At 43.9% G+C, this 22,488-nt stretch overlaps 1 protein-coding gene across 2 annotated transcripts in view; it reads right to left on the bottom strand.

Annotated features, from left to right (window-relative positions):
- evi5l (ecotropic viral integration site 5 like) overlaps positions 1-21,661 on the bottom strand; it is a 34,345-nt gene extending 12,684 nt beyond the window's left edge. The window contains exons 1-13 of one of the 2 annotated variants that reach the window (XM_041838997.2): positions 21,289-21,661; positions 9,272-9,646; positions 6,729-6,918; positions 5,916-6,140; positions 5,412-5,486; positions 5,064-5,189; positions 4,376-4,519; positions 4,056-4,145; positions 3,099-3,196; positions 2,807-2,867; positions 2,591-2,644; positions 1,955-1,987; positions 1,307-1,447 (exon numbers count right to left, since the gene is read on the bottom strand). In XM_041838997.2, coding sequence (XP_041694931.2) covers positions 1,307-1,447; positions 1,955-1,987; positions 2,591-2,644; positions 2,807-2,867; positions 3,099-3,196; positions 4,056-4,145; positions 4,376-4,519; positions 5,064-5,189; positions 5,412-5,486; positions 5,916-6,140; positions 6,729-6,918; positions 9,272-9,507 — 1,473 coding nt within the window. In that variant the 5' untranslated portion in view covers positions 9,508-9,646; positions 21,289-21,661. The remainder of the gene's footprint in view (positions 1-1,306; positions 1,448-1,954; positions 1,988-2,590; positions 2,645-2,806; positions 2,868-3,098; positions 3,197-4,055; positions 4,146-4,375; positions 4,520-5,063; positions 5,190-5,411; positions 5,487-5,915; positions 6,141-6,728; positions 6,919-9,271; positions 9,647-21,288) is intronic. The other variant, XM_041838998.2, reaches the window with a different exon arrangement.
- Between the last annotated feature and the right edge of the window lie 827 nt (positions 21,662-22,488).

Here is a 22,488-nt window from a genome sequence, read left to right as displayed (position 1 = left end):
GCTGCAACTCGCTGTTTATTACCTATGCCTAGTCATTTTACCCCTACCTATATGTACATATTACCTCAATTACCTCGACTAACCTGTACCCCCGCACATTGACTCGGTACCAGTACCCCATGTATATATAGCCTCGTTATTGTTATTTTATTGTGTTACTTTTTTTAAACTTTAGTTTATTTAGTAAATATTTTCTTAACTCTATTTTCTTAACTGCATTGTTGGTTAAGGGCTTGTAAGTAAGCATTTCACTGTAAGGTCTACACCCGTTGTATTCGGCACGTGACAAATAACATTTTATTTTATTTATAATGTACGATGTTTCTCTACTGGCAACTGAAAGCAATGACTCTACATTAGAAACAGTCAATACATTGACAAGCAACACCATACTAAAACACACCCAGATTTACTGTACGTGAGCGTCAAACGGGTTACTTTGGTAGTGATTCAGTTTCTGTATTTTACATTTTCAGATAAGATCCATAAAGAGAAACTAAGAAAGTGTTTACCAGCCTGTCCACTATCATCAAAGTGCTACCCTACACTTACAATGAAACTTGATCCTGAACTTACAAATCACGAACATCCATACACGGAGTTACACTGAACTGTTTAAAAAACACGTTGTTATTATGTTACATGGTATGAATAGCAAAAGGCCAGAATAACACGCATGCACTGCAGCAGTTGACTTCTAGACATATTTTCTATAAATTGTATATACACGGCCAATACATATTTTGACACTTAATTATGATGCAGACCGATAGTTTGCATCATCCAACAGCCACTAACTGTGTCACTCTGGCCAGATTGAGTTCACAACTCAACACAAACTGGTTTGGGGAAATTCACTTTGACACTTCCCCGTTCTCGCCAACACCAGCCTTTATTTTTTTAGCCGAAGAATTTCTCAGCATCATCGATTTAGAATGTAACTATTTTTGAAATGACAAGTCAAATTCGCAAAAAATTATGTTGATATTTTACGAGCAGAAGACCATCAGAATGAGTCAGTTCCCCAAACAAGAAAAACAACAACCACAAGGGCAACCACTGACTATACAGCCTAGTGCTTGTAATTTTCCATACCAGTCACTGGCGCATCACATTTCTTTTGTTGTCAATTTGTACCTTTTTAGAACTTGTTACCCATTGCAATATAGTTTTTTACTCATAATCTCTTAGCGAAAGACGGGTGCACCGTTCATCAAAGCCTGACTCTAGATCAGTTCTACATCTGAGTCCCTGCCCCTGCAGCATCCCAATATCTCACCCACACTGACTCCAGATCATTCCTTACCTTCTCCCGCTGCAGTTCTCCGATGGTGTCCTGGGCTTTCTCCAGGTTCTGGCTGGTCACGCTGAACTGCTGCCTCACCACCGCCAGCTCCCGCTTGATCACGTAGTTCTCCTCAGCCTCCTGCGCCCGCGTCACCTGACCCTGGAATAGTTAAGATAGAGGGTCAGAGACCAGAGGGGGCCGTGTCAGTTATAGGGAATGTGTCTGGGGGGTATCGACAACGTTGGTTTGAATTTAGAGGGAATTGGGGCTTAGCGTTAACACTTTCACTATTGAGGTTAGATATTAGGAGTTGACAGAGTAGAATATAAATGGCTCTTCTGTATCCTATCCTATTAGGTTGTAATTACCCTACAAAGACATTTCTATCCTAATAAATGACAAAGGGCCTAAAACAGTGCCTTGGGTACACCTGTGTTTCCACATGCCTCATGCAGGGCTGTAGGCCTTAGTATTAGAGCTCCTGCCATGGACACACAGATGCACATGCGGTGAAGGGGGAGCATGGTCTGACGGACAGACAAACAAACATTCTCTCATGCAGAAGTCAGGCATTGATTGGTCACTGTCAAGGAGACGGAGAGAGGAAGTGCAGGAGGAAGGAAGGTGTGAGAGGAGGAGAGGAGAGATGGTTTTCCAGTACTGTACCTGTATCAGCCTGTCTGCTAGAGCAGCACTTTCCTACAACACCGATGAAGGAGAGGAAGAAGAGGATAAGAAAAGGAAGAGAAAAGGAAAGGAGGAAAAGGAAAGAATAGGAAGAAATAAAGAGGAAGATAAGCAATGGGCGAACAGGGCGAACGAGTAACGGAAATATGACAACAGGAAATAAATAAGAGAAGGGGAAGAGAGGGTGAGAGAGAAATCGATAATATAGAGTGAAAGAGCGGCAGTGTGTTTGTGTGAGAGAAGGAATAAAGAAGAGAACAGAAAGACAAAAAGCTTTACTCAGAGAACAACAGGAGAGAAGAAAGTGGGAAAAGAAAAGCCAGAGTACTTGGAAAAGAAGGAGAGACTTAGTGGCTCCGGTCTAGAATAAGGCCCATCAATTTAAATCATCCACTCACGCACACAAAATCAACAGACATGATCTCTGTCCTTAGGTACATTCACAACTTAAGTAACCTCACTTATTCTGTAAATGTGACAGGATATAAGTATTAGTTGGCATGGCTATATTTTAGCTTCATATGTTTCTGGCTGTGTTTTATTGTACATCATCAACCTTATTCACATAAGCGCTAAAGTGAGTGTCTGACTCGAAGCCAAGTTTCCATCTCTTACCTTCTCCAATGTCTCAATCCTTTGCTTCAGAAGCCTGTTCTCTGTGCGTAACCTCTGTGGATTTTTTTTTTGTATTTAAGACGAGTAGAGAGACAGTTAGGAAACTGTGTTAGTCATTATACAAGGTAAAACAGAAAAACGTTTTTTCTGTTGGCCTATTAATATATTAAGAAGAAGAAGTTAGACATGCACACACACACACACACACACACACACCTTAATCTCTATCTGCTCCTCCATCTCTTTGTTCTTGATTGTGGTGTACTCTTTCTCCAACCTGGCAAATAAAAGCATTTTAGCAGAGTTAGATTCATACAATATGTTTCCATTGTACATTTATGTATTTGACTATGTGCAAATAAAACTGAAACGAATCTAATCTTAAACTAAAAGCATGCTTTGTATAGTAATAACACCACAAACCAGGTCCCATTAGGCCATATCAACTGTAGTCTACACACTAAAGCCAGTATTGTTATTCTAATATATGATCAGATGCAGAACCTACTTCTTCATCCTCTTGGGGTTGTATTTAACCTGGTAGGCCCTCAGGATCAGCTTGTCTGGGCAGCTGTCAAACTGGTGGGGGATCACCTTCTGGAAGTGCTGTGAGAGAAGGCAAAGACATGGTTAGAGCTCCATATAATAAACTATGAAAAATAATATGTTAATACACTATGAACGAGCATATGTCCTGTTAATACGCTACGAACGAGAATATGTCCTGTTAATACGCTACGAACGAGAATATGTCCTGTTAATACGCTATGAACGAGAATATGTCCTGTTAATACACTATGAACGAGAATAATACGTCCAGTATAGGTAATCACATGACAATTGAAGTAAAGACCCTTCACAAATGCCCATATGTTTATACAGTGGTTAATTCCACTTTTTTTGTTTTTCTTGCTTGCAGCAAGTCTTGTGTCTATCTACATTGATAATTCATGACTTATACTATAGTGCAGGGGTCCCCAATTAGATTTAGCTGTGGGCCGATTTTTCCTTGAGCGGATGGGCGGGGGGCCGGAACATAGTTATAAATAATTTGTACACTGCACATTGACCGCAAGAACGGATATAGTACTTGACAAAACAATTATAATTTCAAACCTTGATTACATTTTAATACAATCACATATGCCTCTATTTATCCATGGGAATACTTGGGAACAGATTTCCTAAATTAAAATCATTTTGAGCTCATTTTCTGGTGATTCTACAGTCTTTTATGCCCAAGAAAGAAAAGTAATATTATTATTTTTTAAATTAAAAAAAACTCAACTTGGGGGGCCAAATAAAAGCACCCGCGGGCCGAATTTGGTCCCTTAAAGCTGGATTATTTAATGGTGAAACAGCCTACTGGGGAACCCTGCTGTAGTGCCCTTTATGTGATGCACCCTATTCCATATATTGTGTACTACTTTTGACCAGAGTCCTATGGGGGGCTAGTGGTTGTTACCTGGGACATGCCCTCCATGTCCAGCTGGATGAGGTCAGTCTGGTTGTACTGCAGAATGGCCATGCCCACACGAAATATAATCTCCAGACCCTGAAGACAGGGAATGAAAGTTCAATTCAACACACACAGTACTAGATCACAAGATTCTCTTGTAGAAGAGATTTTATCTTAAGGAGAACAACCTGGAAATAAAGGTTACAAAATTAAAATAAATCAGACATAATGTATATTAGATCCACTATGTTTATGTTTTCTAAGTATATGTTCACCCAAACACGTTCTCACACTCACCTATAAGACACCAGTGGTGAGTCTCTTACCTCGTACATGAAGATATCAAAGATGCGCGTGGCGACGGGCATGGGGAGGAAGGTGAGGAAGAGAGTGAGGAACCAGGAGGAGGCGTACATGGAGGTGTGGAAACTCTGAGAACGGAAGTGAACGTTCAGCTCCGGGAGCTGCTCCTGTTGGGATAAGGAAAGAGAGGGAAAAGAGGAATGGAAAAGGGTGGATGAGAGGAAGAGGAAGGGAAAGAAGGGAAGAGAGGGAACGAGAGGGAAGGAAGCGTTAATAGGGATTTTAGTTCAGCTACAAATCCATAATGGTTTCAAAGTGGTACTTTTAAATGTAAGGACTAACCTAGCTCAAGTCTGTGCTGTATGAATCTATTTGCTGCCCCATAGTGGACAACTTTATCATTGCAATATCTGTGCTTATTCCCCAACTACAGTACACTGTATATGAACCTAGGTACAACTAGACATGTTTGAGGTAAACCAATCATTTCAATCCCAGACACCTGCCAGGCCCTTAAGGTTTTTAGTTTATTTGTCAATAGATGCGTCCTAAATAGCACTGTATTCCCTACATAGTGCACTACTTTTGACCTATTGGCCCTGGTCAAAAGTAATGCACTTTATAGGGAATAAGGTGCCATTTGGGACGCATACAACCTTCTACATTGGCCAGCGTGACATATGGAGATGAATAAAGACAGAGTTTATTTACCTGCAGCAAGTATTCAAACTGGTAGATACAGAGGCCTAGCTCAGCCATGGTTGGTTTGAACAGCTCCCTCAGACGGTACTCCTGCATCAGACGCACAAACACACAGAACGCCTCCTCCTCTGGCATCTAGAGGGCCACAGGAGAGACAGGGTCAGGCCGTGTGTGTGTGTGTGTGTGTGTGTGTGTGTGTGTGTGTGTGTGTTCGCACTAATCAGGAGCTCAGAGGTAATTTATTCATATAAGCAAGGGAAAAAGGGTAGAATCAGGACAATTCCGTATTTAGCACAACGTAGAGTGATAGCAAGAGAGGGGGATGTCTAGACTAGAGGGCTGCTGAAGAGACGTTACCTGCATGAGCAACAGGCCCACGATGAAGGCACTGCCCTGGCAGTAACCCACCTCCCTGTCCACCAGAGAATACGCCTGCACACACAAACATCAATATGAACAAACCTATACTCATAGGGGAGGTTCCCCGGACACAGATTAAGTTTAGAGATTCTCCATTTGCCATGCTTTTTAGTCCAGGACTAGGCTTAATCAGTGTCTGGGAAACCAGCCCATACAGTTCATATACACATCTAACTCAATCAATCAATCAAATGTATTTATAAAGGCCTTTTTACATCAGCAGATGTCAAAGTGCTATACAGAAACCCAGCCTAAAACCCCAAACAGCAAGCAATGCAGATGTAACTGCTTCTAACTGTTCATCAAACTGCACATCTCACTAGTATAAAAAGGACTAATCAAACCAAATCCATTCTGTTTGTCCATGTGAACCAAAGAGACAACATTCTAATAATGCAGAAAAAAAGTAATGTCAAAGGTCAAAATGTCATGCACCCTCACCTTCATGACGTTGAAGAGCACCTCCTGACCCAGGCTGTCCTGGCCCTTGAAGAACTCATGCTCGGGGTAGGTGCGGGCGATGTCCCGTCGGATGAGCTTTTCGCAGGGCGAGGACATCTTGAGCAGCTCAGAGTACTGGTTCTTCACTGGCATGTCTGTGGCGTTACCCAGCAGCTGCCACACGATCGCCCGGAAGTGGTGTGGGATGCCCTTACGGATCAGCTCCTGGAGGTGAAAAGAAAGGTTTATTTACAAGTCAAATTCTCAGTTTACTGTAAAACTCTACATCCTAGCCTATACTGAATGTCTACACCCTCTCATATGTCTCTAATCTTCACTTATCCTTTCTTCTCCCTCCATCTGTGCTCTCTCCTCATTTGTCCTCGCTCCCATTTTCTCCTCTCTAATCTCTCCTGCTGTTCCCCTCTCCCTTTTTCCATCCTCTCCCCTCCTTTTCCCTGGCACCGTCTGCTCTCTCCCTCATCCATCCTCTCTCTCCATGTTCTCCTCTCTTCCCCTTGCTCCTTTCCAACTCATCCATCGCTTCTCACCTTCCCTACTGTCCTCTCTCCCCTTATTCGTCCTCTCTGCTCTGTCCCCGCGCTCCATCTTATCCCCCCTATCCCCTATGTACCCTCTCCCTTACCCATCCATCCATCTCTCCTCTGCCCACCACTCCCATGTCATATATCCTCTTCCCCCCCTCTCCTCCCCTCATTTATCCTATCTCTCCATCTTCTCCCCTCTCTTCCCTTCGCTCTATCAGTCTCTCGATCAGTCTCTCGATCACTCATCCATCCTCCCACCCCTCACCTTGAGCAGCTTGTCCTTCTTGCGTCTCCACTCGTCCCACTCGTTGACGATGCGTCCCCACAGGATCCAGGTGTCCTCCTCCAGGTGGGACAGGTTGGACGAGGCAGAGGAGCTGGACACCAGGGACGAGCCGCTGTTCCGCCGCGAGCCGCTCATTGAGCGCATCGACTTGGAGTCCGCCTCCAGAAGTCTGGGGAGGAGGAAGGGGGGTCAAGGGGTTAGAGGTCAATGGTCAGATAAGGGTCATGAGTGACTCGAGTCACTTATGCTTTCATTACTCATCTTGTTTCTTTCCATTACTTGCTTATATATTTTTATTGTTAATCCATAATGTTAAACTCTTCGGGCTTAATGTTATATTTCTCTTTTGCATTAATTAGACTGTTCACTTCAATTTACGTAAAGAGTTTAAAAAACCTTGAAAGGTTTTTTCATTTTTACCCCAAGTGATGTAGTAGAAAATCATGTGGGAGAATGTAATCTAAAACACTAGAGGGCACAAACAACCTGCAGTACCTTTAATACTACTAGGTGAAGTCACTGAGCCTTGCAGTGCACCTCTCTTGATAGTGAAACACTGGGCCTTTTGTTGAGACTTATCAGTTTCAAGGCCGTAGCAGCTACTCTGATAGTAGACACACTGAGGGTGCGTGCAAAATGGCAGCTTTTTTCCCCTATATAGTGCACTGCTTTTGACCAGAGCTCATCTGGACCCTGGTCAAAAGTAGTGCACTACATAGGGAATAGGGTGCCATTTCAGACACAGACTGAGTGTGTGCTTGCACATTGGTTATAATTATGTGGCAGTAACAGCAAAGCTCCAGCTCACAGAGGCAGAAGAGGCAGGTGCAACAGTGAATGTTCCAGCTCTGGCATCAAAGCGTATCTCAGCTAGCCTAGCCGGCCCACTAGGCCTTGGCCAGAGGCTCCTCCAGCCCAATGAGACATCTGCTCAGTGCATCTGCTCTGGAGCTACCCACAACGGGGAGAGGCTAACCTCTGCTACCCCATACAGACCTGGAAGCCTCATAGCAATGTTCTGTAACACAGATGGATCGCTGGACTGTACCTGTCTGTTTACGAGTGGATCATCATTTACCTGGCAAAATATCAGCAAATGCCATTCTCACAACAGCGCAGTGATCTTGAAGGCAGCCATGCAAGACCAGTCACCAGGCACAAATTTTGCAACAGTAGGCAGGTTTATTTGACAAAAGCAATATTGCGAAAAGAAATCTTGGTGACATGTGTAATGGAAACGGCAGATATAGGAGACATTTTCTAAAGATCAACATTTATCTGTTCGATATGGGTGGATTTTTATTTTGTAGAACTTTCTTTATTGCGACAAATTCTGATGGAAACTGTTTTTAGAATAAATGATTGCCAAATAATTGTTAAGGTAGGCCTAACTATAAAGATTGAATCCACATCTAATTCTAAATGCCAACTACTTGCAAAATAATAATGTTTCTTTGCAGGACAAGGATTGTCCTGACTTTCAAGAATGCCTGAATTGCTTCGCTTGCTTTTCTGGTTGGCTGGATGCAAGTTCACTATCCAATTATTTCAGATCAACAGGAGTGCAAGTTTCACCATGGCAAGGACTGTGATGATACAGTGGCACATGACAATTATTAGAATATGGCAAATATTAGTCAATTCTTGCATTCTATCCATGCTGGCTCTTGCGGGCTACCTGAGACATGAAACAGATAGGTGGGAGGGCATACAGGCTGTCGCCAATTTATTAATGCGCAATTTGTATAAATGGATCATGGAAACACTTCAACCACTTCATTTTTATTTGACACTAGATTTTATAAATACAAAAATAATAATTTGATGGGATGTCATTACGTCCAGCTGTTTTTAAATCGACACAAGACAGTTCAATGGAAACGCAACGTGGCAGGCAATTGTCGCATCTATTTTCTATGCAAACTTTCTAAATGCCTACACAAAACCACTGGACAAGTTCATGGAAACATACAGGTAACTGCCAAACTAAATTACACTTGAGTAAATGAGGCATACAAAGTCAATTGTAAGCAGGTGCTTCCACACAGGTGTGGTTCCTGAATTAATTAAGCAATTAACATCCCATCATGCTTAGGGTCTATGTATAAACATGGCCAGTCTCCCATTATTTTGGCCACCATGGCTAGAAGAAGATATCTCAGTGACTTTGAAAGAGGGGTCTCAAAGGGGCATTGGGGGTTTAAAGGGTGTGTGTGTGTGTCTCAGTCACCAGATCTCAACCCAACTGAACACTTATGGGAGATTCTGGAGCGACGCCTGAGACAGCGTTTTCCACCACCGTCAACAAAACACCAAATTATGGAATTTCTCGAGGAAGAATGATGTCGCATCCCTCCAATAGAGTTCCAGACACTTGTAGAATCTATGCCATGGTGCATTGAAGCTCTTCTGGTGGCTCAACACCCTATTAAAAGACACTTTATGTTGGTGTTTCCTTTATTTTGGCAGTTACCTATAGCTACTGTGCAACACGTGAATCCCAGTTCCAATCTCTTTCTCACCTGTTCTGCTCCTCCAGCTTAGCCAGCAGCTCTAGCTCGTCAGGGCTCAGGCTCTCCGAGTCAGCGGGGGAGGCGGCGGGGGCCGAGAGCATGGCATCTTGGCAAGATGAGTCCGGGCTGAGCAGGGGGCTGCCCATGGAGTGGTCCATGCCAGGGGGAGAGGAGGGGGGACACTCCAACTGGTTGGGTCCCCCTGTGGAGCCCTCTCTCTCGGGGCTGCCGCTGGGGGTGGACATGGTGGTGGTGGGCACGGTGCAATGCACTGTGGGACAGGGGAGGCTGTGGCTGGATCTCCTCACCCGTCTCCCCCGCTGTAGGGTCACCTGGTAGGGCGGCGCCGGAGCGTGGAGCCAATCGGATCAGGGTTCCTCAAACCTGTTGTGAATTTAGAGGACATTTGAATTACGAGGACATATTCACAAGGACATACATTGAACAAAAATATAAATGCAATTGAACAAAAATATAAATGCAACAAGTAAAGTGTTGGTCCCATGTTTCATGAGCTGAAATAAAAGATCCCATAAAATGTTCCATACGCACAAAAAGCTTATTTCAACAACAAAGAATATCACAAATTTGGTTACATCCCTGTTAGTGAACATTTCTCATTTGCCAAGATAATCCATCCATATGACAGGTGTGGCATATCAAGAAGCTGATTAAACAGCATGATCATTACACAGGTGCACCTTGTGCTGGGGACAATAAAAAGCCACTCTAAAATGTGCAGTTTTGTCACAACACAATGCCACAGATGTCTCAAGTTGAGGGAGCGTGCAATTGGCATGCTGACTGCAGGAATGTCCACCAGAGCTGTTGCCAGAGAATTGAATGTTCATTTCTCTACCATAAGCCGCCTACAATGTCGTTTTAGAGAATTTGGCATTTCGTCCAACCGGCCTCACAACCGCTGACCACGTGTATGGCGTTGTGTGGGCAACTGGTTTTCTGATGTCAACGTTGTGAACAGAGTACCCCATGGTAGCGGTGGGGTTATGGTATGGGCAGGCATTAGCTACAGACAACGAACACAATTGCATTTGATCAATGTCAATTTGAATGCACAGAGATATCGTAACGAGATCCTGAGGTCCACTGTCGTGCTATTCATCTGCCATCATCACCTTATGTTTCAGCATGATAATGCACAGTCCCATGTCGCAAGGATCTGTTCCTGGAAGCTGAAAATGTCCCAGTTCTTCCATGGCCTGCATACTCAACGATCGACATGTACGACAGCGTGTTCCAGTTCCCACCAATATCCAGAGGAGTGGGACAACATTCCACAGGCCACAATCAATAGCCTGATCAACTCTATGCGAAGGAGATGTGTTGCGCCGCATGAGGCAAATGGTAGTCACACCAGATACGGACTGATTTTCTGATCCACGCCCCACAGTTTTTTGTTAAGGTATCTGTGACCAACAGATGCATATCTGTATTCCCAGTCATGTAAATCCATAGATTAGGGCCTCATGTATTTATTTCAATTGACTGAATTCCTTATATGAACTATAACGCAGTAAAATCTTTGAATGCATGTTGCGTTTATATTTTTGTTCAGTATAAACTACCGGTCAAAAGTATTAGAACACCTACTCATTCCATTTTATTTTTATTTATTTGTACTATTTTCTACATTGTAGAATAATAGTGAATACATCAAAACTGTGAAATAACACATATGGAATCATGTAGTAAACAAAAAAGTGTTAAACAAATCAAAACATATTTTATATTTGAGATTCTTCAAATAGCCATTCTTGATGACAGCTTTGCACACTCTTGGCATTCTCTCAACCAGCTTCACCTGGAATGCTTTTCCAACAGTCTTGAAGGAGTTCCCACATATGCTGAGCACTTGTTGGCTGCTTTTCCTTCACTCTGCGGTCCGACTCATCCCAAACCATCTCAATTTGGTTGAGGTCGGGGGATTGTGGAGGCCAGGTCATCTGATGCAGCACTCCATCACTCTCCTTCTTGGTGAAATAGCCCTTGGTAAAATAGCCCTTACACAGCCTGGAGGTATGTTGGGTCATTGTCCTGTTGAAAAACAAATGATAGTCCCACTAAGCCCAAGCCAGATGGGATGGTGTATCGCTGCAGAATGCTGTGGTAGCCATACTGGTTAAGTGTGCCTTGAATTCTAAATAAATCACAGACAGTCTCAACAGCAAAGCACCCCCACACCATAACACCTCCTCCTCCATGCTTTAAAGTGGGAACTACACACGCAGAGATCATCTGTTCACCCACACCGCATCTCACAAAGACATGGCGGTTTGAACAGAAATCTCCAATTTGGACTCCAGACCAAAGGACAAATTTCCACCGGTCTAATGTCCATTGCTCGTGTTCCTTGGCCCAAGCAATTGACTGACCTTCATGTCTTTAAGTAATGATGGACTGTCGTTTCTCTATGCTTATTTGAGCTGTTCTTGCCATAATATGGACTTTGTCTTTTACCAAATAGGGCTATCTTCTGTATACCCCCTACCTTGTCACAACACAACTGATTGGCTCAAACGCATTAGGAAGGAAAGAAATTCCACAAATTCACTTTTAAGAAGGCACACCTGTTAATTGTAATGCATTCCAGGTGACTACCTCATGACGCTGGTTGAGAGAATGCCAAGAGTGTGCCAAGAGTGTGCAAAGCTGTCATCAAGGCAAAGGGTGGCTATTTGAAGAATCTCATATATATATATATATATTTCTTATTTGTTTAACACTTTTTTGGTTACTACATGATTCCATATGTGTTATTTCATAGTTCTGATGTCTTCACTATTATTCTACAATGTAGAAAATAGTCAAAATAAAGAAAAACCCTTGAATGAGTAGGTGTTCTAAAACTTTTGACTGGTAGTGTACATACATAAATGCATACATACATATGTCTCTCGACAGTCAATGCTTATACGCCTTTAGAGGTCAACTGTTGGTTGATTGCTGTGATAAATGGCTAAGTGCTCTGAAAATATAATTCGATTGACATTTTCATAGAGCCAATTTCTATGTCAACAAAAATAATTTGATTAGGCCCAACTGATTGAATGATCAATAGACTGAATACTGATTGACATACAGTCCCTTGATTCCTATCTAAGTGAATTGATCACAGTAAATCCACAGTGAATGGTAGTATAGCCATCCACTTGCTCAGGGAGCGGTTATCAGGGTGTGGGCCTGAGTCACCCTGGATGATGACATAACATTCTATAATGGCCATAGTCTCACTGTGGCTCAACATTCACTTACAGACTTTTTTATAAAGACATTGGTTGCGTCTCAAATTGCACCCTTTTCTCTATAGTGCACTCTAAATTGCACCATATTCTCTATACTTTTGACCAGGGCTCTGGTCAAAGGAGTGCACTATATAGGAATTAGGGTGCCATTTGGGACGCACACATTATATGTGTATGGATTTAATGGATCATGATGTAATCCTGTATTAGAAGGACACACAGTCATCTCCCAATCATAGAAACCATCAACGTAGAGTTCAATACTGTATTTCACCATTTAAACCACTCACTAATGGATCAACATTAGCTAGATTGCCATTAATGTGATGTCATGAATGTTTGATGACATCATGCTGTGAATATCAAGCAAGCAGGAAGAGACTGGATTGGAGCCATAATTAACTATGAGATTAGCAAACTAGAAAGAATGTGTTGAGAAAGATAGGCCATGTTGATATACTAGAAATCTGCAGAGCTATGTAAATACAAAACAACATTCCTCAAAGTATTATATTTTCTAATTGTTTGTTTTCTCATGCAAATCCATTGACAAAGAAAAAAAGAATGGCAATTTAAGCGGAGGTTAAATCCATGAAATCCCATTTTCTGATAAGGAAGGTTTTGTGTTTGTTGTTGTTGGTGTGTGTGTGTGTGCGCGCACACTCAGGCCTGTGGTCCACAACGTGCAACATTCTACTGGCCTATGTGAGGCGAGGCAGGGTAGGCAGGGCTTGGTGCTTTGTCAGTCCACTATCCTATCTCTTCCTTCTAGTAAAGCCAAGAACAGACTGTGCACTGCACAATGTAGCTACTAATCACAAAACCAATGGGGGGGTTTCCTCTATGCACTCCTGTCTGTGGCAGCCAGGCTGCACTATAGAAATTGATTTACTAGAATGAGAATCCCATGAGGGTGCAGTCAAATTGCGGTGGCCTGGGTTGTTTCCTGTTCTACTCATTCTAGTTCTATGGTGTTTCCACTCCTGTCTGTGGCAGCCAAGCAGCACCATAGAAATATAATTACTAGAACGAAAAAGAAAACCCTGACAGCACCATCGAAATATAATTATTCTAACAGGTAAAACACTTCAGGCCATGGCAATTTGACTGCACCCTCATAGCATTCCAATTATAGTGATTATATTTCTATGGGCAGAAGCACAGCCCTGGCCTGCATCATGTATGGGAGCTCTATTACTGGGTAAGCCAGTCCAGCCGAGCTGGTGGCCCCAATTCACATAGAGGAAGAGGAGAGATGGGCCTAACCCAAAGCCGAGGGTAATTCAGCATACATTTGACAAATGGACAACCGGAATCCCAGAATGTAGGGCTTGTGCACATCTGCAAAAGGAAGACGAGGGAGGGGGAGAGAGAGAGATGAGGGTAATGGGCTAGCCACCATCGGAATGCTGAACAGCTCTACGACTACAACTCACACACACACACAACATATCCAGGACACCACCCAAAGATTGTTTGAAGGGAGAAAACACTGCAGAGGGATGGAGAGACAAGGACAGCATTCATGCGCTGGGAGAGGCCAATCAAAAGAGCCATTAACTAGCACATGAGACCAATCGCATCAGAAGAAGAGCAGCAGCTCGGGCAAACGGGTGTCTCCAAACGGTCACGATACTCCCTCGAAATTACACGTAGCTAGTTCCTCCAAAACAATGTAACAATAGCAACAGAGAAAAGTTGTCCATATGTAGCCTAATTTGATCAAAGCAAATCTTATAATGCTATAAATACTGAACTTTAACCCTTCATATTCCTCACGACTGCGACGGTGGAAATGCATCTAGTTACCATTTAAGAAACTTCCTTAAAATCTAGAAATCTATGAAAATATAAACACTAGTCTCCCTCTGAAAACTATTCCCGTAAATTGCTGCTATCCCCATTGGTCATCTCACCAGGCATCACTCCACTCTAGCTACAGTTGGAAGTACAGCAGAGGGGGTATACAGCAATGTCATTGAAGCCAGATTGTAGTCCAAACTCTGAGTCATGCTAGACTACAGCAATGTGTGGGACTATTGCTGGTCTGGCTATCAGTACATTACATCTCTCTAAAGGGTAAAAGTAGGACAAAATGAAGGTCTTAGAACAAAAATACATTTAAAAAATGGCACTGAATGTAGCTGAATGTGGAAGTCCTCCCATTTAGTGTGTCTGGAGGTGGTATGTTGTTTACATTTACATTTACATTTTAGTCATTTAGCAGACGCTCTTATCCAGAGCGACTTACAGTGAGTGCATACATTTTTTTTTTTTTTTCATACTGGCCCCCCATGGGAATCGAACCCACAACCCTGGCGTTGCAAACGCCATGCTCTACCAACTGAGCTACATCCCTGCCGGCCATTCCCTCCCCTACCCTGGACGACTTGTGCGCCGCCCCATGGGTCTCCCGGTCGCGGCCGGCTACGACAGAGCCTGGATTCGAACCAGGATCTCTAGTGGCACAGCTAGCACTGCGATACAGTGCCTTAGACCACTGCGCCACTCGGGAGACAATGTTGTGCTTCCCAAATGGCACCCTATATAGTGCACTACTTTTGATCAGAGCCCTATGAACCCATCCTATGGGCCCTGGTCAAAAGTAGTGCACTCTATAGGAAATAGGGTGAAATTTGAGACGCCACCATGGTGAACTTGGGACTGCAGAGTACTGGAGATAGAGATAGCCTTGGGGGACCAAAGGCTGTACCCAGCACATGAGGGAGCTTCAATGTGAGCCCTGTTGTGTGTGTGTGTGTGTGTGTGTGTGTGTGTGTGTGTGTGTGTGTGTGTGTGTGTGTGTTAAACCGCAGCTTCTCCCTAGCTGTGAATGGGGCAGCTTCAATGTGAGCACTGTGTTGTGCCTATGCATGTGTTTGTACGTAAACCGCTATCTGCGTGCACAATTATCACATTGTGTGCCTCAGCGCTTCCTATCCTCACTCCCACTGTCCACAGCAACAGACAGAGCTATTGTACCCCCAACCCCCTACTATCAACCCTCTCTATCCCCCATTTCTCCCTCCATCTTTCTCACCCCGAACCCCTAAATCACCCCTCCCCCATACCATGCCTCCCTCCCCCTCTCTCCCTCCTTGTACGTGTTGTCTCCCCCTCAGGCCATGCTTGACATCAAGGGCAGCGCCCACGCTAATCCCCCAGTCCTCCCTCCTGTCCGCCCTAACCTCGCTGTTGCTACATCTCATTTACATCTTTGTGCCCGTCTGTCTGCTGACACGTGGCTTGCCCCTCAATGCAACAACATCCAAGTGCATGCGACTGTGGTTGCATCCCAAATGGCACCCTATTATCTATATAGAATGCCACTTGGGAACGGGCCCTGGTCAAAGGTAGTCCACTATGTAGTGCCCAGTTCGTCTCCCGCTCTGGTTTCTATGGTTTGTATTATGAACCCTGTGCTCTTCTGACGTCACTGTTGTTGATGTATTCCCTCTGTGTTTCTGTAATGGCTGCATATTAACCCTTGTCTGTAATAGGCTTGACCTCCCCTAGTCATCCAACATCGTCATGGTAATGGCAGCCTGATCTCCACATGACCTTCCTTGACAAAGTTAATTATATATACATTCATTACCATGATTTCATTGGTCGTTCGGTCCATGGCCCTGTTCAGCAGATGGTATCTAGAATCTAGATGAATCTAATGAATAAGTTGCTTTGACGGTCAGCTTGAATGAAGACCAGACACATTTGGGCTAATTAAAATGACATGTCATCCGGTGAAGCTCCCTCAGAATACCCAAGTTCCCTAAACGTAACCACATTTAGAACAAGAATTGCTTCCTGAATTCCTAGTTTAGCTATAAGCGCCCTCCTGATAATCACGTTGCCATGAATACCAAGGGGAACATGGCTTTAAAATACACATTTCCACCATCCTCCCTCCAAAGGAACTGCAAAGCAATGCGATGTGACTAATAATTTATTCTGCAATGGTACTGAGTGTATTGTCGGATGGTGGCTAGGCCTATCTGACCCTGATCAGGTCTGTGATTCAATAAGAAAGATACAGATTAAAAGGATCACACGCACTCCTGCGTTAACCTCAAAAGGATTACAAACCGATTACACACTGTACACCAACTTAACCCCGGATGCCCTTGCATTTGCCTAGGCATTAACAGAAAAGTCCCCTGTAGCTCAGTTGGTAGAGCATGGCGCTTGCAACGCCAGGGTTGTGGGTTCGTTTCCCACGGGGGGCCAGTATGAAAAATGTATGCACTCACTAACTGTAAGTCGCTCTGGATAAGAGTGTCTGCTAAATGACTAAAATGTAAAATACACACATAAACGATGCATGGGATTGATTTAAACCTCACTTTCCCACAGTAGATGAACCAACCTGATCCCCTTTTCTGGGGCACCGACCGAAACTGATCTGGGTCCAGTATAGTTAGTGTGGCGTCAAACAGAAACCATTTGACCTATTACTGGCACACCTGTTCCACTTTGGTACAATAGCCCCGGTACATTGTGTCACCAGTTGATTGTGTGTTCATTCAGCTCCATATTAAAGCCATATGAAACCTCCCTTCAGAACAGGTCTGGATAGTTTGCCACCCACAGTGGAATGGGCCAATGGAGCGGTGACGTTAATCATACTCCCAGAGACGCACCACACAATGAACTGATGTGAATCATTCCTGTACATTACTAGACACCAGTGATCCTAGAAAACAAGTGCAACCAAGACAACAGCTCTGGTGAAATGGTTGCCTGGGCTTGCTTATCATAATAAAGGGCAAGGCCCTGTTCACCTGACTAGGTGGGGATATAGATAAGGGGGCGTGGTAGTGGGCGTGGCCAACAGCACCTTCTCCAACCAACATTTTTAGAGGCCCTCCCCTGACGCAGAGACAAAATGTTGCTGTTTTAAAGCAAATGTTTCTGCTATTCGCAATTCTAGACATTTTGCCATGGGGAAGAGAGAACATTTCACAGTTTTAAAGCTAGTTTCCTGCAATTCTACACATTTTGTTAGGGAGTTAAGAGAAAAGAAATGCAGTTTTAAAGCAAATTTCCTGCAATTCTACAAATTTTGCCATTGCAATGAGAGGAAATTACAGTTTTAAAGCTAATTTCCTGCAATTCTACACAATTTGCCATGGCTTATGCTGTTCCCCAACTTCCGGACAAGGGGGCCTTGCTCCTCTCCAGACCACCCCCCAGGCATCCTCACTCAATAACATGTACTGCTCGTCAAACATCTCATTACAAAATCATGGGCATTAATATGGAGTTGGTCCCCCCTTTGCTGCTATAACAGCCTCCACTCTTCTGGGAAGGCTTTCCACTACATGTTGGTACATTGCTGCAGGGACTTGCTTCCATTCAGCCACAAGAGCATTAGTGAGGTCTGGCAATGATGCTGGGCGATTAGGCCTGGCTCGCAGTCGGCGTTCCAATTCATCCCAAAGGGGTTCGATGGGGTTGAGGTCAGGGCTCTGTGCAGGCCAGTCAAGTTCTTCCACACTGGTCTCGACAAACCATTTCTGTTTGGAACTCCCTTTGTGCACGGGGGCATTGTCATGCTGGAACAGGAAAAGGCCTTCCCCAAACTGTTGCCACGAAGTTGGAAGCACAGAATCATCTAGAAGTCATTGTATGCTGTAGCGTCAAGATTTCCCTTCACTGGAACTAAGGGGCCTAGTCCGAACCATGAAAAACAGCCCCAGACCACTCATTATTCCTCCTCCAAACTTTAGTTGGCACTATGCATTGGGGCAGGTAGTGTTCTCCTGGCATCCGCCAAACCCAGATTCGTCCGTCGGACTGCCAGATGGTGAAGCGTGATTCATCACTCCAGAGATTCCACTGCTCCAGAGTCCAATGTTGGCAAGCTGTACAGCACTCCAGCCGACGCTTGGCATTGCGCATGGTGATCTTAGGCTTGTGTGCGGCTGCTCGGCCTTGGAAACCCATTTCATGAAGCTACCGACGAACAGTTCTTGTGCTGACGTTGCTTCCAGAGGCAGTTTGGAACTCGGTAGTTAGTGTTGCAACCGAGGACAGATACGCGCTTCAGCACTCGACAGTCCTGTTCTCTGAGCTTGTGTGGCCTACCACTTCGCGGCTGAGCCGTTGTTGCTCCTAGAAATTTCCACTTCACAATAACAGCACTTACTGTTGACCGAGGCAGCTCTAGTAGGGCAGAAATTTGACAAACTGACTTGTTGGAAAGGTGGCATCCTATGATGGTGCCACATTGAAAGTCACTGAGCTCTTCAGTAAGGCCATTCTACTGCCAATGTTTGTCTATGGAGATTGCATGGCTGTGTGCTCGATTTGATACACCTGTCAGCAAAGGGTGTGGCTGAAATGGCCAAATCCACTAATTTGAAGCGGTGTCCACATACTTTTGTATATATAGTGTATCTGAGTGACTCAAACATTCTAACAAAATCAATGGGGGCCCCATGCCAAGAAATTTTTGGAATTTTAGGGGAAACACTGCCATGTTGTTTTTGTATTATTACCCCTCTAGTATGTGATGTCTCTGAAACAATACAGTTATACTGATCTGTAGCATCCTGTATCTGGGCAAATAATGGTTTGCTTTGTGAGTAACTTTAACTAGTTACCATTCTATTAGCGCTTTATTCCGTGCTGTAATGTAAAGTGCTACCAAAATAACAAGAACAACAACAGACTAGAATCTCCTGAGTGGCGCAGTGGTCTAAGGCACTGCATCGCAGTGCTAACTGTGCCACTAGATCCTGGTTCGAATCCAGGCTCTGTCGCAGCCGGCCGCGACCGGGAGACTCATGGGCGGCGCACAATTGGCCCAGCGTCGTCCAGGGTAGGGGAGGGAATGGCCGGTAGGGATGTAGCTCAGTTGATAGAGGATGGCGTTTGCAACGCCAGGGTTGTGGGTTCGATTCCCACGGGGGGCCAGTATGAAAAAAATAACATATGTATTCACTAACTGTAAGTCGCTCTGGATAAGAGCGTCTGCTAAATGACGTAAATGTAAATGTAAATGTAGAAGGGAGCTTGTAGTAGCTGCAGTAGGGCAGGATACTGGAGTTTTAGGCTTGGTATGTCAGGTCATGGAGTTGCTCCCAGTATCTCAGCATCAGCAGCACAGCAGGATAATGGAGTACAGCCTTTAGCACAGGGCAGGCCTCTGCTGATTGCTACAACCAACCAACCACAGTGAGAGTCAGTGTGACGGACAGACAGACAGACCCTCATAGAGATGCACAGACATACAGAACCTGACAGCAATCCAGACAGACATCCGGACTGGTAGATGATATCCCTCCCTCCTATTACTACGGCCCTTATTGTGGCATTCAGCAGTTTTGTACGGCAGCAGCACGCCACTGCCAAGCCGGTGTAAAACACAAAGACTGTTTATCCTGACAACATCACAAAGGCCTATTAGCTTACCATTCATTCACAGTTCACCTCTGCATAGATTGCCGTAGCAACAGCAAGTAGCAGGGATGATGAGTAAGAAGTGGAGGTTTAGACAGCTGTATGTGAATGCCAAGTGTCACTTTAATGTTAAAATGTCCCATCATTGTGTGTGTGGGGGCGGCATTTCATTTCAAAACAAGGTCATAAGGATGTGTGAAGATCAGATAATTGTTTTCTTGAGAGCCAGTGTGTTTCACTCCCTCTCTGTATGGTGAGTGCATTTCCTAGATAAGGCTAAAAGCAATGACTTGATTTCTCACTCAACACACAACCATTGCTGATTAAATCTACCCAGCGCTTTCACTTGGTGGTGCATGTCTCTAGTCTGTTCTATTCTAGTGTTTATAATATTAACCATAATTAGTCTGAAATGCAAGGTAATTTATTCCTTAAACATTAGTCCCCAAAAGAGACTGAATGCAGACGCCTGGGGCAGAATATTTCACTTTTTAATAGTCAGCCATAATACCCCTTCCATAATAAAATGTTAGCCGCAATTCATACTAATGTCTGAGATCTTTCGCTCTCCTTTTGGAGTAAAGCCAACCCAAGGGACATCCATTTCTGACTACAATATTCTAACGGCTGTATCATGCGTTCACTAGCAAATAGCATAAATCTGAAGGACAAAACCTGCGTTGTATAGGCTACAAATAACTAGCTGAGGATGTAATTCCGTATGCTTTTGCCTGTTTCGGTTTGTGTGATGGCACTTTGCCTGGATTTAAGGCCAAAATGCTGATGCATATGGCTGCTACCTTACAACAGGCTCTCGCGCTGCAGATGATGCTTCAGTTCCAGCATCTGTCACCAATTCAAATGACAGCTCGAGCCTATGTCTTGCAGCGCAATGTGACAAGAAGAAGGCTATTCAAAACATTGCATCGATTGTATAACGATATGAAATTGAGGCCTCGCCGGCGAAGGGGCTACAATGTGTCCTCTTATTTCTGTGCGTAATACAGTAGGCTACAGAAAAAAATAACAGGGTTTGTAGCCTATTTCGGCTATTTTCTTTTTCGCTTGCCTTCCCTTTCCATTTGAGGGGCCTATTCGCTCTCCGACAATATGCAAATGAAGACCACTGTATTATTTCGACAAGAGAGAAATTGAGCAGTATTAGCACCGCTGTCGCCGAGTAACCTCTGATGAAGATTAAGGCTTCCTTCTCTGTGCTTTGTTTTGGAGCAGAAACGTAAACTTCGCTCGATCCATCTACATGCATAACAAATATTTCTGTGACACATGAAATTATAACAAGAACAACAACAGTAAATAATGTCTAGATACATTTATAAATAAAACAGCAATGCCCACCTGAATGTTCCCATAATCGAAGCGGCTCTTGCTCGTAGCTCCTATATCATTCCAACACCTGGCAACCACGAAACTAGCGCAGAATAAAACCTTCACAATGTCGACTTCGCCGCCTTAAGAAAATTACAGTACGAAACGCGACGCCGAAGCCATCGCTCGTGCTGCTGTTTTATTAGAAAATGCGAACTCGCGCGCCTGTCCGTCTGTCTGGAGCTTCCTCAAGAAGACCTATAACTAGCTACAGGCGACAACTACTAGACAGGGAGCTGTCCACCCTTTCTCCCCTGTCATCCCCAACTATGTAATAATACAAATAAGGCAGACATTAAAATCAATCATTAATAGAAATCATAAACAGAATGGCGTGCTTCAGCGTTTCTACAACGTTTGCCATGAAGTGGTGCAAACACCAATCAGATTACAACACAGACATGATTGGCATGTCTAAAGCCAATGAATTGGCTTAATTAAGGTACCATTTGTAGTGACACGGCAATGATCCACTCATGCCTATTCTTTATTCTGCGGGGAGGCGGGGCTTGCAGGTGTCACCGGCATACAGTGGTGTACTTGCTGTAAAGCGTTTCGAGATTTGTTCCCTCTCAAGAAAGATAAAATGAGAGAATTTTTTTAATGTAACTCTTTTTATGTCAATTGCAATTAGGTTAGGGCATTATTATAGCCTATACTGGGCTATGACTGGCACAGTGAACATACTCATGACAATGATACAGTAGACAGCAAATTGACCTTAAGAATCTATAGCATGCAGGTGGGTCTGTAAAACATTTTTTTATTGAATTAAACTTGTTTCCCAAACTCCTCTTCTGCACAGTTACTTTTTGCATCTTTTTTTGCAGGGGAAGCAAAATATTTTTGCCAGGGCGGCTGTGATCCGCGGGAGGAGAGCCTGTTTTTTCTTCGGCTCATCTGCAGCCACGGTACCTGAACAGGTGACAGAGAACAGGGCATGAAATCAGGGTCGTCTTCATTAGGGCACACAGTAGCAAAATGTTTTGAAATGGAAAACAAAAACAAGCATTTGTTATTGGCAAGTTCAAGGAAGTTCCTCCCTGTTTTAGTCTGTTGTCTTCCATTTAGTGTCTAATGAATAAGACCCTGATAACTTCATCATAGTCTCCTGTCCTTACATTACAATAGTGTGCTGAAGACAGATGCACATGTTGACTGACAGAAATG

The sequence above is a fragment of the Coregonus clupeaformis genome, chromosome 20 (genome assembly GCF_020615455.1).
Source record: "Coregonus clupeaformis isolate EN_2021a chromosome 20, ASM2061545v1, whole genome shotgun sequence".
NCBI classification, from domain to species: Eukaryota; Metazoa; Chordata; class Actinopteri; order Salmoniformes; family Salmonidae; genus Coregonus; species Coregonus clupeaformis.
This window is presented reverse-complemented; position numbering and strand designations above follow the sequence as displayed.